Consider the following 17,179-nt stretch of genomic DNA (forward strand, 5'->3'; position numbering starts at 1 on the left):
ACTGATTCCGTTAAATGACACATTGACGTTGGCTTTTGAAGAAGGGTATCCCTTAATCAGACCTCACAGACTGTCTGTATCTGTCTTTAGATGGCAGTTTGTGTGCGTGTGTGTGTGTGTCTAAAAAATTCACTGTATAAATACTGTCATGGAAAACTATGATCGCAGAGTATTCAATTTACAAGGTATTTAAAAACAGTATTATGAGGAAGCAGGTGAGCAACATAGTACAGATGTATTCTGTATATTAGAGAGAGGATAACCAGATAGACAGAGGGGCTTTCCATCCCTATACTGTATGTGTGTCTAACAGTCTATCCATGCCGCCATAGCCACACATCCATTGAAAGAAAAAATGTTGGCTTCAGCATGTTGCATTGACTCCAACAGTACTGCATACCTATGCACATCCACAATTCTAGAACATACCAAATACAAACCAGCCAAAGCCCCTACTCTAACCCCGTGACCCCCTCCCAGCCGCCTACACTGAAAGGGCTGTGGGGGTCACATGATCCCGTGCCACTAGCGATGGCTTGTTCAATTGCATCCGTTACATGGGGACTGATTGTTTAAGAATTTTGCTTTCATCAACAGAGGGGATAGCCCAGTGGAGTCCTCTTCCACTCTCCTATCTCTCCTAGGCGTGCAACGTCTCTCTCTTTCCCACTATCCCTCTCTCCCTTTCTCCCCAGAAAGGTAAACGATTAAGAGGGTGTTTTTACTGAAGAAACAAGGTAAGGGGCATCCTAAATACATTATATCTATATAATGTTCCCTTGATAAAAATGTATAGTTGTGCCAAAGACACAGTTACTCATAAACTGAAGTCTGAAAAGAAGACAATAGTGAACTAGTGGTTGAATAAACACTGATCAAACTCAATTAAGTGCTTGGCAGAACATACTTGGCAAAAGAGCTGTTTAAGGATACTAGTTGTAAACGTGCATTCTATGACAATGTAAAAACCGCATGCGTGTTTGTTTATGCTATATGGAGCAAATGTTCATATATGTTAACAGGTGTCGTATAAAGCTTAGATTGTATCTGACTTATTGTCTGTGCCATAGAATCATATGAAGTAGTGCTTATGAGTGAGCTCAACTGATAATAATTAGAAACTCTGTAATATATATGATCCCAAAATTACCAGCATTTTGAGACTACTGTGATTCAGCAATTTGTACTTTGGCTTTCAAATATTGTTGTCCATGTAACAGTTATTTCCTGTGTCAAGAATCGTACTGAACTTATTTCTGTTTCTATTACATTCTTTCCAGTATGGAATAATAATAATTCAAATTGAGTGTGTTCTACATACGTAGATCATACCAGATAGGTACAGGTGTGTCTGTCTAGCTTCATCATCTCCCTCCCCAGTATGAAGAACTACGAAGTGGCCAGAGCAAACTGAGTGTGTGTCATACAAAACATTGTATAATCCAGGTGTGTTTACCCACCCTCCTTCATCTTCCCATGCAGAATCAGGTACCACACAGTGGCCACAGCAGCTTCTCTTAGGATGTACAGCTTCATGGGAGGGGGCCTGTTCTGTGCCATGGTGGGGAACATCCTGCTGGTGGTCTCCACAGCAACAGACTACTGGATGCAGTACCGTCTGTCGGGCAGCTTCGCCCACCAGGGCCTGTGGAGGTACTGCATGTCGGGAAAGTGTTACATGCAGACGGACAGCATCGGTGAGAACACACATCAAGCAACACCTCCCAAATGGCACCCTATTCCCTATGCCCATAGGGCTCTGGTCTAAAGTAGTGCACTATATAGGGAATAGGGTACCATTTGGGACACAGACTAAGAGAGCAATAGTAATTAAAACTATGTTTACCCCTCCTGTACATGGCCCAAGAGAATAGGCTACCTGCAGCCTCTCAGTAGTTAATAGAGGCTTCCTCCTAGTCTAGTAATTTGTCAGAGACATCTCATCAATAGCTGTTTTGTTTCATGTTACAATCCTGTTGTCACAAACCCGTTACTGGGATGTATTTTAGAGTAATGTTGCACACGAGGAGAAATATGGCGCCATCTAGAGGCTGAGAATTGTACTAGGTTTAGTTGACAAACTGCCTGAAGGAGGGATGCTGGGGCTCTGTTGTTGTCTTCCTGCTCACTACTCTGTCTGTCCTCTTCTAGCATATTGGAATGCCACCCGGGCCTTTATGATCCTGTCAGGGATGTCGTGCTTTGCGGGCATCATCGCAGGCATCCTCTCCTTCGCCCACTTCTCTGCCTTCGAGAGGTTCAACCGTTCCTTTGCTGCAGGGATCATGTTTTTCGTCTCCAGTGAGTCTCACACTTGCACATCCGCACACATACGCGCATGCACACACGCACACACACACATGTTTAGTACAGCATATTTACCTGTTATATTCCCCTGCTTTCTCCCAGCCTTATTTGTTCTTCTGGCAATGGCCATCTACACGGGTGTGACAGTGAACTTTCTGGGCAAGCGTTTCGGTGACTGGCGTTTCTCTTGGTCCTACATATTGGGCTGGGTGGCACTGCTCATGACCTTCTTTGCAGGTAAGAACTGACATACAGGGTCAATCACAGTACTCAAAACTGGCTCCATACCAACATGCCCAATATTTCCATTGCCCGGTCCAAAAACAACTCACAAGCCCTGAGTCCCCCAGCATTAGCAGATCTGAAGAGTCTGATGAAAGCAATATGGTGATGATTTCCCCTAGCCTTCCAATGGGTTAGGGGGGCCTTGCTGCATCATAGTGCTGAACCTTCAGACCTGATAGATAGTGTAGGTGCTGACGGGAGGCTTGTGGTTTTTTGGGTGTCTACAGCTGGTTTCTAATGTCCATTGTCCATTAACCTGTGTGTGCTCTGTGTGTTCCAGGGATATTTTACATGTGTGCCTACAGAATGCATGAATGTAGGAGAGGAGGCGGCCCTACACGCTAGAGAGAAAGACACCGCAAATCGCACAAACTGTTTAAAAAAAACAACATTTAACACTGAATGAATGACCTTAACATATGACAGAAAGCCTTCGTGCCTACATGGGCCTCCATCCCCTGATGCTTCCAATGGATTTCCTGGATAAATAAAGACTTGATAGAAAAATATACAATAGCTTTCTGCCATTCACATGAAAAGAAGAATGATAACAACTTTATTTGCAAAGACAATTCCACAAGCTTCTTTATCTATGTACAGTAAACAGGAAACTATGTTTCAAAATGGCTAGCACTGCAATGGTTATGGTATCTCCTTAGTGCCCTTTTCAAGCATATATGCGAGATGAGAACAGGCATTTTGTACATGCAAATGTAGCCTATTGTAGTTTTGGTTAGGAATATGGGCAGGTGGAGCCATGCTGACTAGGCAAGATCTCATATTTTCCAATAAAGTTCCTCTCTAAATGCTCTGTTGTCTCTATGTTGATACTTAGTGCACAGTCCACCTTTTTAGGGTGTATTTCGTGATGGTTGTGTTAGTGATGGCTGTCTTATACATGATGCACACAAAGTTTTACCACAAGATGGCGGCCCTAAACCAGCTTTTATTAGCAGGGCTTCTTTGCACATACTGCTAGACAAGTTGCTTCCATTGCCAGGGGTGTTTCTGTTGCCAGGCAAATCCCAAAGAAAAAGCATTTGCCTGAAGCTGAGAGGGCCACATCTTGCAAAAGGTAAAGATTTGTCATACATTTTCTGTAAGATTGACTGGTATTATGCAGATTTTCCCTGTTCAATACCTACCACAATTAATCATGTTTTACTTTCCCCAAGGCAAAGAGCTAAGAAGTGGACCCAAGGTGGCCCCAGTCACAAGCTAATACATGAGACCTCCAGGACATGTTTTTGCATTGTTATGTATAGTTTGTAATGAAGAAACTACTGCACAACCAAGTGGAAAACAATTCCCTGGGGCTACATTAACTGGCATGATGTCAACACTAATAGGAGATAAGAATCCCACACATTAAGGGAAACCAGTCTCCTTTATTCCACAACTTAGTATTTTGTGAGAAAATGCTTCCCTCGAACCCCAACCCTCATCCTGTGGAAACTTCTATTGTCCTTTACAGTTGTTGACATCTTCAAGAATACTCTAGGTTTCACATAACTACTGAAGGAACCCATGGAGGGTTCTAGAACACCCTGTAGACAATGAGAGAAGAATTGGACAGAATGTGATGGATAATTCCTAGACCACTGGGGTGGGGTGGCGATGTGGTTGCTGCAATGCCTATGTCCGCAGTCACAGCTTACACCTCGATTGAGATATTTGGCAATTGTCATAATCTGGAAGGTTAAAGAAACAGTAGGCGTTGAGGTAATGGGTGATTGGGCTATACCTGAGCCAGGAACAATGGGAGAAATGTAAATATGTTGTTATCGAATGCATGCCTCTGTCCACATTTCCTTACTTGGCCCCCTTGGTCCACACGGTGTACTGTTCTGGACAGATTTATTAATTGCCAAAAACAGGAAATCTAAATAAGCAAAAATGTAATGTGTCCGCACTGAAAAATACATTACATAAATCTTACTTTTATTAAATAAATGTCAATGCATCATGGATAGCATATCTGTTGTTTTGGCTTAACATCCATCTCAATGTAAAGGTCTTCATATCACCAATAACAGTCAGTTCCCTAGCTACATATGAGAAAAAAAATAAACAAATATACAGTATCAGTTATAAGTTTGGACACACCTACTCATTCAAGGGTTTTAATTTATTTTGACTATTTTCTACATTGTAGAATAATAGTGAAGACATCAACCATAAAATAACACATATGGAATCATGTAGTAACCAAAAAAGGGTTAAACAAATCCAAATATATTTTATATTTGAGAATATTCACAGTAGACACCGTTTGCTTTGATGAAAGCTTTGCACACTCTTGACATTCTCTCAACCAGATTCACATGGAATGCTTTTCCAACAGTCTCGAAGGAGTTCTCACATATGCTGAGCACTTGTTGGCTGCTTTTCCTTCAATATGTGGTCCGACTCATCCCAAACCATCTCAATTGGGTTTTGTGGGATTCGGGGGATTGTGAAGCCCAGGTCATCTGATGCAGCACTCCATCCCTCTCCTTCTCGGTCAAATAGCCCTTACACAGCCTGGAGGTGTATTGGGTCATTGTCCTGTTGAAAAACAAATGATAGTCCCACTAAGCCCAAAACAGATGGGATGGTGTATTGCTGCGGAATGTTGTAGCCATGCTGGTTAAGTGTGTCTTGAATTCGAAATAAATTACAGACAGTGTCACCAGCAAAGCACCCCCACCTCCATGCTTTATGGTGGGAAATACACATGCAGAGATCATCCGTTCACCCCCACTGCATCTCACAAAGACACAGCGTTTGGAACCAAAAATCTCAAATTTGGACTCCAATTTCCACCAGTCTAATGTCCATTGCTTGTGTTTCATGCCCCAAGCAAGTCTCTTCTTATTATTGGTGTCCTTTAGTAGTGGTTTCTTTGCAGCAATTTGACCATGAAGGCCTGATTCACGCAGTCTCCTCTGAACAGTTTATGTTGAGATGGGTCTGTTTCTTGAACTCTGTGAAGCATTTATTTGGGCTGCAATTTCTGAGACTGGTAACTCTAATGAACTTATCCTCTGTAGCAGAGGTAACACTGGGTCTTCCATTCCTGTGGCGGTCCTAATGAGAGCCAGTTTGATGGTTTTTGCGACTGCACTTGATGAAACTTTAAAAATTCTTGAAATGTTCCATATTGACTGACATGTATTAAAGTAATGATGGACTGTCGTTTCTCTGTTTATTTGAGCTGTTCTTGCCATAATATGGACTTGGTCTTTTACCCCCACCCCTTATCACAACACAACTGATTGGCTCAAATGCATTAAGAAGGAAATAAATTCCACAAATTAACTTTTAACAAGGCACATCTGTTAATTTAAATGAATTCCAGGTGACTACCTCATGAAGCTGGATGAGAGTGTGCAAAGCTGTCATCAAGGCAAAGGGTGGCTACTTGAAGAATGTCAAATATTTATTTAACACTTTTTTGGTTACTACATGATTCCATAGTGTTATTTCATAGTTTTGATGTCTTCACTACAATGTACGAAATAGTAAAAATAAAGAAAAACCCTTGAATGAGTAGGTGTTCTAAAACTTTTGACTGGTAGTGTATGCAAATTAACTCACCCTCGTTCCCTGGCCTTCCTATCTGTTTGTCTGAGTTATGACTCTCAGAAGTGGAAAGAACTGCTACAGCACTGTCCTCATCCCACCCTCGCCCGTCCCATGAGCCACTCGGTGTCGATACCCCCACCCCCATTACCTTTGTATTATCTCGGTATTGTCTTCCATTATTAGACAATGAGTCAGACAGGGATGGTTGTTTTAAGAGACTTTATTGTGCCACACAGGTAAAAACTATGGGGGGGTTTCATTTAGTGCACACAATACAAGAGACAGATCATAATAATAAACATTGCACAGAAAATAAAATATATCATTTATACATCTTGTCATAAATAAAGTATATGTATCAATGAATATGAAGTGGGTCTTTGACTTTGAATACACAACTTCTGACTGGGGTTCTGTGGTTTTGAAGGAGTCCTATAGTATAAGATATATGTTTGGTTGAGTGAGTGGCTCTTTAATGTCAGAGTAACTTTAACCCCTGAATACCATCCAAATAGTTATTTAAGACTAACAAAGATCTCATTGTTTGTCGTCTCTACAGATCTTGGCACCTTGAATAGGCAGACTAAAGATGGAACCCAGTGAATCACACTCAGGATTCACTCAAACTAAAAAAGAACAGTCAGACCAACTTGGATCCAGCTTTGGCCAAATTCCTTTCCTCCGCATGACTTGGATCCAATTGCCTTCTCATCTCGTCCCATTGATCCAGACAGGCTTATCTGTCTATCACTGGTTTATCCCTATAAGGACATAACTATCTGGATGACTGCATGGGAATGAGGATCCATCTGGTTAGCCAACATATTGACAATAACCTTATACAGTAGGCCTAGTTGTGTCCCAGGGCACTGGTCAAAGTAGTGCACTACTGTATATGGAATAGGGTTTCATTTGGGACAGAGCCCTGGGTTTTTTCATTGGCTATGGGCTGTATCTCATAGACTAATGGGATAGTACTATAACATTATTTTAAAGGATAAAACTGATTTGACTTGCACCAATAAACTACTAGGTCTATGAACAGTTATGGTAGCTTATAACGGTAATGTAAAATCTAGAATAAATTAATCATGCGGAAACACCTCCCATTTCTACTTGTTAATATTTTGCAAAATTGTAAGAAATTACACAATGACATGTAGCCTTCTTTATTGCCTAGCAACGCATTAGCAGATTCCTTTCATATTGCTTTTAGAACTCACAATTGTAACAATTGATTTGTTTTTTATTAAACCAAAAAGCGTGACATTTTATGAATGCAATAAAATTATGTAATGTCTACCAAAAAACTAAATGATGTTGCACATCAGCTTTCACTTGTTGATTTGTTGCATAGCTATGTCAGTGGAGGCTACTGAGGGGAGAACGGCTCATAATAATGTCAGGAACGGCGCGAATGGAATGGCATCAAACACTTGGTTTCCAACTGTATTTGATAACATTCCACTGATTCCGCTTCAGTCATTACCACAAGCCCGTACTCCCTAACTAAGTTGCCACCAACCTCCTGTGAACTGTGGCTATGTTTGGCATGAGTCCGTCCATCATGTGACTATTGAAGCATCAGGGGTTAGAACCTATAAAGGATTAAAAGTCAAGTGAAAAACACAACTGAGGGCTCTATTCAATACATATTGCAGAAAATCGAGCGTTCTATAACGCTTCAGCGATACTGGCTTAACAAAGCCCTAAATAGTGGTAAAGTTTTCTGGTGTACTTTTTTCTAAACAACACGATGTCATCGTATCCGTTTTCAGCTCTGTTGACTCCCTCCCCAGTCCCCCCCTCAACCCCCACCTTCCTTCTGTTCTCCATTCTTTCTGTACTGTCATGCCTCGTGAACCAATGATGCACCTCACCATCCCCCCATTTGATCGTACTCATCCTCTCTCGCTCCGTTTGAAGTGAAAGTAAATATACTGTAGACCGCATGGTTCACACAACATGCGGCTATGTCTGCCCTACCTCCTATAGCCTAACCTTCCTCCACATTGAACATTGCTTGTCCATCCACACACGTCTGTTTTCTTGCGCCTCTGTCCTTTTCTCAGAGGTGATGGTTGTAATGGGGGTTTAAAACTAAAGGCCTACTTGAAATGGTGTAGGCTTATAGGAGCCTTGGCTGAGTTACAGTAACAATGTGACAACTGGAAGCCATATTGGAAAGGTGTCACAGTTGAAAATACATCACTTCTGGGAAGCCAAGCTGTTTATTGTGGAGTGAGACTGTATATGATGTGGTCTCTGAAAGGACTGTTGGCACCTCTGGAATCTGATACATTAAAAACTAATGACAAAACTATATTTCAAATTTGAACAAAATTAGAGAGACAACATAAAAAGAGAACCTGGGGCAACATCACATAAGGTAGTTATATCAAGTTAAATTAGTATATCAGAACCTGCGTGTTCACTGGCTTCAGTTGAGGCTTGAGCTACCTACTTAAACATTTTGGGGAGATGCACAACCTTTGAAACGGCACAATGAGTCTGTTGTATATGCCTACACATGCCTATTGCTAAATACCCCAGTGTTAGTGGCATGTTGTGTCTGAGATATTAGGCTTATACCATCAAAATGACAAAAAAAACTACAATGAAACAGCACTGAACAGACTTTGGCAGCTGAGTGCAGTGACCTCCTCACCTTTTGATTGATGTGTGTTTTTGCAGAAGAATATGCACCCCCTGAGCACCCTTTAAAGCACATGTGCCAAACTCATTTCACGGAGGGCTGATTGTCTGCGGGTTTTCGCTCCTCCCTTGTACTTGAGTGATTAATTAAGTTCACTAATTAGTAAGGAACTCCCCTCAACTGGTCATCTAGGTCTTTATTGAAATAAAAAACCAGCAGACGTATGGCCTCTTATGGAATGGGTTTGACACCCCTTCTTTAAAGCAGCTGGTCAGGGGATGGGGGAGTTTGTGTGGGAGACAAACATCTCTCAAAGCAACTAATAAGAATATTTTCAGCATAACCATAACACTGTGTACATGTAGCCTAGTGGTTAAGAGCATTGGGCAGTAACCCAAAAGGTTGCTGGTTCGAATCCCTGGCACAGCGAAAGTGGGGGGAAAACCTGCCGGTGTGCCCTTGAGCAAGGTACTTAATCCTAATTGCTCCTGTAAGTTGCTCTGGATAAGAGCCTCTGCTAAATGACTCAAATGTAAATACACAGAATGAAATAGATTAAGACTATAATACACAATGGGTCTAATCTTTCAACCAGAGGCTCCCAAAAAAACTGCACTTATTTCATTATTATTTTATCAACCAGTTGATTTAATAAACGGCATGTGTTTTTCAAAGGCTGTTTTTTAAGCTCCTCGCTCGCTACAATCACATCCACACATATTAAACAAGCTTCATCTCTTCTTTTATACGTACTTTATAAATAGTAATAAGGGATATTTATAAAACGGCTGATCCACTAATATTATTTCTAATGAAAAGCTGTGTTCAAGCAGTTGATTTCAGTCAAGAGCTGTCATGGTCATGAGAACGAAGTTGATTTGATATCATTGGAAGATTGACACCATCTCTTCCATAAACAGATAGATTATGTGGTACTGAAAACTCAAGAGAAATTTGGCATTGAGTTTCACTTCCAGAGCTTTGCTTAAACTCAATACTGTACTGTGCAATTAACCTAAAAAGAAAACAGCAATATTTGGTAAATTAATTAATTAAATTAATTAAATGAATTATTGGTCAAATGCCCAGCTCACTAAACCCTCAACCCCACCTACCTCTAGCCCAACACCCTTTCCAGTGTAAGATTCTGCATTTTTGGAACATGTGAAGATATGCATGGCTACTGCAACTGCACTAGATCTGCTGACAGTAATAGGAATACATTAATCAGCGATGTAAGTAGCTAGACTAAGAGTTAGTGATAACGTTAAACTAAACTGTAGTAGATTGTTAGTTTCTATCGTCTCTTGTTGTGGGAACTGCCCAGTCTGGTGCCTGTATCATCTACCCCTCTATCACTCTGGTTCTCCCCATCCCAATCTGTCCCTAAGGGGTTGGCTTTCAAAATACACAACAACAGAGAAACACAGAGAGAGGGTTAACTAAGACCAGAGATAGATAGCCACCTGTCATGGCAGCCAAATGAAGAGCTACACAATGAGAAAGAGGAGAGTGAGAGAGTTCAGATCAAGACAGTTCTTTCATCATTATAGCAGTGGAAGTGAAGACTTAAGAACAGAAGTAGGAAGTAGACAGTCTATGCCAGGCCGAAGCTGAGGAGTCTGGGAAGGATGGTCTTTGGGATAATGAGTCAGCTTATTGCTGTGTCCTGAAGCCAGAAGAGGCTGTGTGGAGAAGCCTCTCTCCGCCTGCAGGCCTGGAGCTTGTTTTGGTGCCATCAACCTTGAGTTGTGTTGGGGGGGGCGGTTGGGGTATCAAAACCCCTAGGCTGCCGTAAGTGGAGGTGGGTGCAAGGGAGTAAGGGGTTAAGAGTTGAAGTTCTTGGGGTAGTTGTTGTTGGTTCCCCCAAAGGTCAGAGTGGGAACTGGTTGAGTTGTTCCCCCAAATTTTGGCGTGGGGGTAAGGGAGTAAGAGCAGGGCCTCAGGGGCTGGTTGGGTTGCTCCCCCAGGGTAGGGAGGGGAAGAGGGTATGGGCTGAAGGGTAGGCACTCTGGGGCTAGTTGAGCTGCTCCCTCAGGGTAGGGGAAGAGGGTGCTGAGTTCCTGGAGTGTATGTCTCTACTTGAGTCGGCGGTGATGGTGGCTCTGCATGTCTTCCATAGTGACCCTACCCCACGCACCGATCACGAATGCCTCAATCTCACACTCGTTCTCACCGCGAGCGATACGGAAGTAGCCGTTCTCCCCCCAGTTCTTCCCCCACGAGTTGGCAGCGATCTGGAAAAGTCAAGTGTTATTAGGAAGAGTGGCATGGGTTAGAATGTACGGTAGATATAGTTGATACATAATAGACAAGAGAGAGAATATGTGATTAGTTAGGAATCCTTTCTTACCCAGAACTTCTTTGTTGTCCCATCATAGTTCCTCTCCTCTCCCCACCTGGAACAGAACACACCGAGATGGATTACGGACATGATTGTTTTCCACTAAAGGGCACAAACTGGAACTAAGAACAATCGGACAATGAAGATTGTGTGAGAACACAAACACACAAGGGGACGAAAAAATATTATCTTTGATCTTCATAATATGCATGCAGGCTGTTCCACTAATTAGGTGCCCTTTGAATAGTGTAATTTTTTACTTTTTATTTCACCTAATTTGAACATTCTGTCATATAGAGCACATGTTTAACTTCATTAAAAAACAGTTTTCCATCTCAAGAGGTTAAATAAAAAATGACAGTGCTCATTAAGTGCAAAATAAAATAACAGGGTCGACCGTAAAAGTGTTGACGAATGAATCTTAAATCCGCCATAAATCCCCTTGTGACAGGGGGAATGGAAGTTTCTTGTGTGAACAGGGAGGGGAAATTGAATACAAGCTTCACAAAAATGTTAAATAGTGAAAACATTTCTAGCCTATCTATGGGTAACAGGGTTGGCATGTTATGTTTGACCCGCTCAGTTTTCCACCACAAAATACCTGAAAATTGTGAGAAAGAGTAGAACCAGCTCACCTGCATTTACAATATGATTTTACTATTAGATGTTCAATGTTTCTTTTGAAAAATGTATTTAAAAAGGAATAGTTTCACTTTATAAAAATTTGAGTTCAGTTCAAGTAAAGTGGCTGATCTTAAAATGAAGGGACAGGTTATTAACCTTAAAATGAATCACTAAATCAGATTAAATAAATATGAATGTTTAGAAATTACTTTGTCAAAGCATCAAAATAAGTAGGGCTTCACAATGATGGTGAAAACTTGGAGAAATGCTGGGGTTAAGAGGGTTCAAATCTTTCTACACTCTTAGAAAAAAAGGGTTCCAAAAGGTTCTTTGGCTGTTCCATAGGAGAACCATTCTTGGTTCCAGGTAGAACTATTTTTGGTTCCAGGTAGAACCCTTTTGGGTTCCAATGTAGAACCCTCTGTGGAAATGGGACAGCCAATGAACCCTTTTAGGTTCTAGATAGCACTTTGTTTCTAAGAGTGTAGAAGACACAGGGGATAAAGAGACGGACATGTCAATTTTCCATATGGTCAATATTAAAAGGGCACTCATTTTATATGAAATGTCATATGTGCACAATTTCTACTAAAATATGAAAGGGACTCAAAAGGCACTAATTTCATGGAACGACCCATCCACTGAATTTTCAAATCATGCTATTTTTTTTAACATATATAGTTAAAATGTTGTGTATTTTTACATATTTTTACTTTTTAAATATATCCCACCCCATAGGAATGTTAAACCTGAGAGCTTTTGACACAACTGATGGTGAATTCTAGGAAGAGCCAAGTAGAGCTGATGTACTGGGTACAAGACATCTTTCATCTCTTAACTAGTATCCTGAAAACAAGAGGTAATTTATGACCATGGCTAAGGAACACCAGAGCAGTTATATTACCCACACACATGTACATGTACACGTCTCCCCTGCATCCTACATCATTCAGATTCCTCAGCAGCACATGGAATTCCCCCCTCTGCCACTTCCCCCTCGCAGCACAGGAAACAGGAAGGGGGGACTGCCAGGGAGGAAGTGGTCACCGCCCGACTCCTGTCATCTCACAGACAACAACATTGCTGAAGGTCGAGCGAGGCTTTCATAAATAAACCTTACCCCTGCAGAGGAATCTCTTACTCTCTCCCTGTCTCTCTCGCTCCTTCCCTAACCAGCATGCTTTGATCTCAAGAAGTCCAAGGCCCATACATTCACATCATCCTTAGCTTCTGGTCCTATCTGGCAGTTGCCCCCAGTCGGAGGCGGCCCAGCGTCACAGACCGACCTTCCCTCCCCCTTCCTCGCTCCAGTTCTATTCCCATCCTGTTTTGTGAACACCAGGCCCTAGGGCCTCTAGGAGCCTCCAAGGGAGACTTTCTCCTTTTATAAGAGAAAAGGAATGCTGGGAAAGAGATGTGATATTTTCAGTCGTTTCCAAAACATTGGTGAATAATCCCAACCTTCAATCAGCAAGTTTCTTTATTAGTCGAGTCTGGTTCGGACAAGAGTTCAAGGGTCATCATGCTCTGAATAGGCAAATAGAAACAGCTGTACACACTGGGGGTCAAGGATTTGGGGTTGTGTGTGTGCGTGTGTGTGTGGACGTGCATGCACCTACTTGTAGGTGTGGGTGCTTATGTGCGTGTGTGTGTGTATATACAGGCAAAGCCAGAGAGCCAGACAGAAATGGACCACAACGGAGCCCTTATCTCCCTCAGTTAGCATTGTTCCTCCAGGACAATGAGGGACATACCAGTCCTCCCCTCCCCTACCCCTGACCTCCTCCATGGGCCTGATCCTCTCTCTGTCCCGTACAGTTGGGATCAACGCCCCAGACAATGCCTTTTCCACCAGATTGGACCTCTATGCGCTAAACACAAACTTTCCCAGGCCCTTGGCTTAATAGAATGCACTGCAGCGGGATTTCGGCTGTAAAAACAGTGATTGGTGTGATGGTCAGGCTCTACGCACCCTGGCCCTCCTTTCTTTCCCCCAGCCCATCCCTAAATCCATACCCTTGGTGCCCCCGACCCTCACGTTCGCAGCCCAAACCAGCGAAAGAACCGCAGTGTCAGCGGAGGAGGGGGGAGACTAGCTTCAACCGTCATCATCATCAGTGGAGCATGCTGCTCAAACCAGACACCAGCAGCGTGCCAGGACCGACCAGACACCAACAGCGTGCCAGGACCGACCAGACACCAACAGCGTGCCAGGACCGACCAGACACCAACAGCGTGCCAGGACCGACCAGACACCAACAGCGTGCCAGGACAGACCAGACACCAGCAGCGTGCCAGGACCGACCAGACACCAACAGCGTGCCAGGACCGACCAGACACCAACAGCGTGCCAGGACTGACCAGACACCAGCAGCGTGCCAGGACAGACCAGACACTAGCAGCGTGCCAGGACAGACCAGACACTAGCAGCGTGCCAGGACCGACCAGACACTAGCAGCGTGCCAGGACCGACCAGACACCAGCAGCATGCCAGGACCGACCAGACACCAGCAGCGTGCCAGGACAGACCAGACACCAGCAGCGTGCCAGGACAGACCAGACACTAGCAGTGTGCCAGGACATACCAGACACTAGCAGCGTGCCAGGACCGACCAGACACTAGCAGTATGCCAGGACTGACCAGACACCAGCAGCGTGCCAGGACAGACCAGACACCAGCAGCGTGCCAGGACCGACCAGACACCAGCAGTGTGCCAGGACAGACCAGACACCAGCAGTGTGCCAGGACCGACCAGACACTAGCAGTGTGCCAGGACAGACCAGACACCAGCAGCGTGCCAGGACAGACCAGACACTAGCAGTGTGCCAGGACAGACCAGACACTAGCAGTGTGCCAGGACAGACCAGACACCAGCAGCGTGCCAGGACAGACCAGACACTAGCAGCGTGCCAGGACCAACCAGACACCAGCAGTGTGCCAGGACAGACCAGACACTAGCAGCGTGCCAGGACCAACCAGACACCAGCAGCGTGCCAGGACCGACCAGACACCAGCAGTGTGCCAGGACAGACCAGACACCAGCAGCGTGCCAGGACAGACCAGACACTAGCAGCGTGCCAGGACCAACCAGACACCAGCAGCATGCCAGGACCGACCAGACACCAGCAGTGTGCCAGGACAGACCAGACACCAGCAGTGTGCCAGGACAGACCAGACACCAGCAGCGTGCCAGGACCAACCAGACACCAGCAGCATGCCAGGACCGACCAGACACTAGCAGTGTGCCAGGACCGACCAGACACCAGCAGCATGCCAGGACCGACCAGACACTAGCAGTGTGCCAGGACAGACCAGACACCAGCAGTGTGCCAGGACAGACCAGACACCAGCAGTGTGCCAGGACCGACCAGACACCAGCAGCGTGCCAGGACAGACCAGACACCAGCAGCGTGCCAGGACAGACCAGACACTAGCAGTGTGCAGGACAGACCAGACACTAGCAGCGTGCCAGGACCGACCAGACACTAGCAGCGTGCCAGGACCAACCAGACACCAGCAGCATGCCAGGACCGACCAGACACCAGCAGTGTGCCAGGACAGACCAGACACCAGCAGCGTGCCAGGACAGACCAGACACTAGCAGCGTGCCAGGACCAACCAGACACCAGCAGCATGCCAGGACCGACCAGACACCAGCAGTGTGCCAGGACAGACCAGACACCAGCAGTGTGCCAGGACAGACCAGACACTAGCAGCGTGCCAGGACCAACCAGACACCAGCAGCATGCCAGGACCGACCAGACACTAGCAGTGTGCCAGGACAGACCAGACACCAGCAGCATGCCAGGACCGACCAGACACTAGCAGTGTGCCAGGACAGACCAGACACCAGCAGTGTGCCAGGACAGACCAGACACCAGCAGCATGCCAGGACCGACCAGACACTAGCAGTGTGCCAGGACAGACCAGACACCAGCAGTGTGCCAGGACAGACCAGACACTAGCAGTGTGCCAGGACAGACCAGACACCAGCAGTGTGCCAGGACAGACCAGACACCAGCAGCGTGCCAGGACAGACCAGGCACTAGCAGTGTGCCAGGACAGACCAGACACTAGCAGTGTGCCAGGACAGACCAGACACCAGCAGCGTGCCAGGACAGACCAGACACTAGCAGCGTGCCAGGACCAACCAGACACCAGCAGCATGCCAGGACCGACCAGACACCAGCAGTGTGCCAGGACAGACCAGACACCAGCAGCGTGCCAGGACAGACCAGACACTAGCAGCGTGCCAGGACCAACCAGACACCAGCAGCATGCCAGGACCGACCAGACACTAGCAGTGTGCCAGGACAGACCAGACACCAGCAGCATGCCAGGACCGACCAGACACTAGCAGTGTGCCAGGACAGACCAGACACCAGCAGTGTGCCAGGACAGACCAGACACCAGCAGCATGCCAGGACCGACCAGACACTAGCAGAGTGCCAGGACAGACCAGACACCAGCAGTGTGCCAGGACAGACCAGACACTAGCAGCGTGCCAGGACCAACCAGACACCAGCAGCATGCCAGGACCGACCAGACACCAGCAGTGTGCCAGGACAGACCAGACACCAGCAGCGTGCCAGGACAGACCAGACACTAGCAGTGTGCCAGGACAGACCAGACACTAGCAGTGTGCCAGGACCGACCAGACACTAGCAGTGTGCCAGGACAGACCAGACACCAGCAGCGTGCCAGGACCGACCAGACACCAGCAGCGTGCCAGGACCGACCAGACACCAGCAGCGTGCCAGGACAGACCAGACACTAGCAGCGTGCCAGGACAGACCAGACACTAGCAGCATGCCAGGACAGACCAGACACCAGCAGCGTGCCAGGACAGACCAGACACTAGCAGTGTGCCAGGACAGACCAGACACTAGCAGCGTGCCAGGACCGACCAGACACCAGCAGCATGCCAGGACAGACCAGACACTAGCAGCGTGCCAGGACAGACCAGACACCAGCAGCGTGCCAGGACCGACCAGACATTAGCAGTGTGCCAGGACAGACCAGACACCAGCAGCGTGCCAGGACCGACCAGACACCAGCAGCGTGCCAGGACCGACCAGACACCAGCAGTGTGCCAGGACAGACCAGACACCAGCAGCGTGCCAGGACAGACCAGACACCAGCAGCGTGCCAGGACTGTGTATATAGTGCACTACTTTTGCGCCGAACCATATAAAGGGAATTTGGTACTATTTGGGACTCAGCCTTATGCAATTGGCATCGATATACCAAGACCCTAGACCAGGGGTTCTTAAACTTTTCCAACCTGGGACCCAAATTAGAAATTCTGTGTTTTCCTGGGACACAAGCTTAGGTAAAAATGCAACTATACGTAAATATCGGTACATTTCATTGCCTTTATGCCTAAAGAAAAATG

The 17,179-nt window shown here is 45.7% G+C and overlaps 2 protein-coding genes across 4 annotated transcripts in view; one reads left to right on the plus strand and one right to left on the minus strand.

The window, feature by feature from the left end:
- The first annotated feature begins 1,498 nt into the window (after nt 1-1,498).
- Nucleotides 1,499-3,331, plus strand: LOC135549041 (lens fiber membrane intrinsic protein-like). The gene is made up of 4 exons (XM_064979110.1): nt 1,499-1,697; nt 2,152-2,301; nt 2,410-2,544; nt 2,873-3,331. Exons 1-4 carry the CDS (start codon nt 1,523-1,525, stop codon nt 2,935-2,937), a joined length of 525 nt encoding a protein of 174 aa, XP_064835182.1. The 5' UTR covers nt 1,499-1,522; the 3' UTR covers nt 2,938-3,331.
- Nucleotides 3,332-6,361: 3,030 nt separating this feature from the next.
- Nucleotides 6,362-17,179, minus strand: part of LOC135549626 (tubulointerstitial nephritis antigen-like) — a 71,388-nt gene continuing 60,570 nt past the window's right edge. For all 3 annotated transcript variants that reach the window (XM_064979760.1, XM_064979759.1, XM_064979758.1), the window contains 2 exons: nt 11,169-11,214; nt 6,362-11,052 (listed from right to left, as the gene is read on the minus strand). In XM_064979760.1, coding sequence (XP_064835832.1) covers nt 10,894-11,052; nt 11,169-11,214 — 205 coding nt within the window. In that variant the 3' untranslated portion in view covers nt 6,362-10,893. The remainder of the gene's footprint in view (nt 11,053-11,168; nt 11,215-17,179) is intronic.

The sequence above is a fragment of the Oncorhynchus masou genome, chromosome 12 (assembly GCF_036934945.1).
Source record: "Oncorhynchus masou masou isolate Uvic2021 chromosome 12, UVic_Omas_1.1, whole genome shotgun sequence".
In the NCBI taxonomy this organism is placed as follows: domain Eukaryota; kingdom Metazoa; phylum Chordata; class Actinopteri; order Salmoniformes; family Salmonidae; genus Oncorhynchus; species Oncorhynchus masou.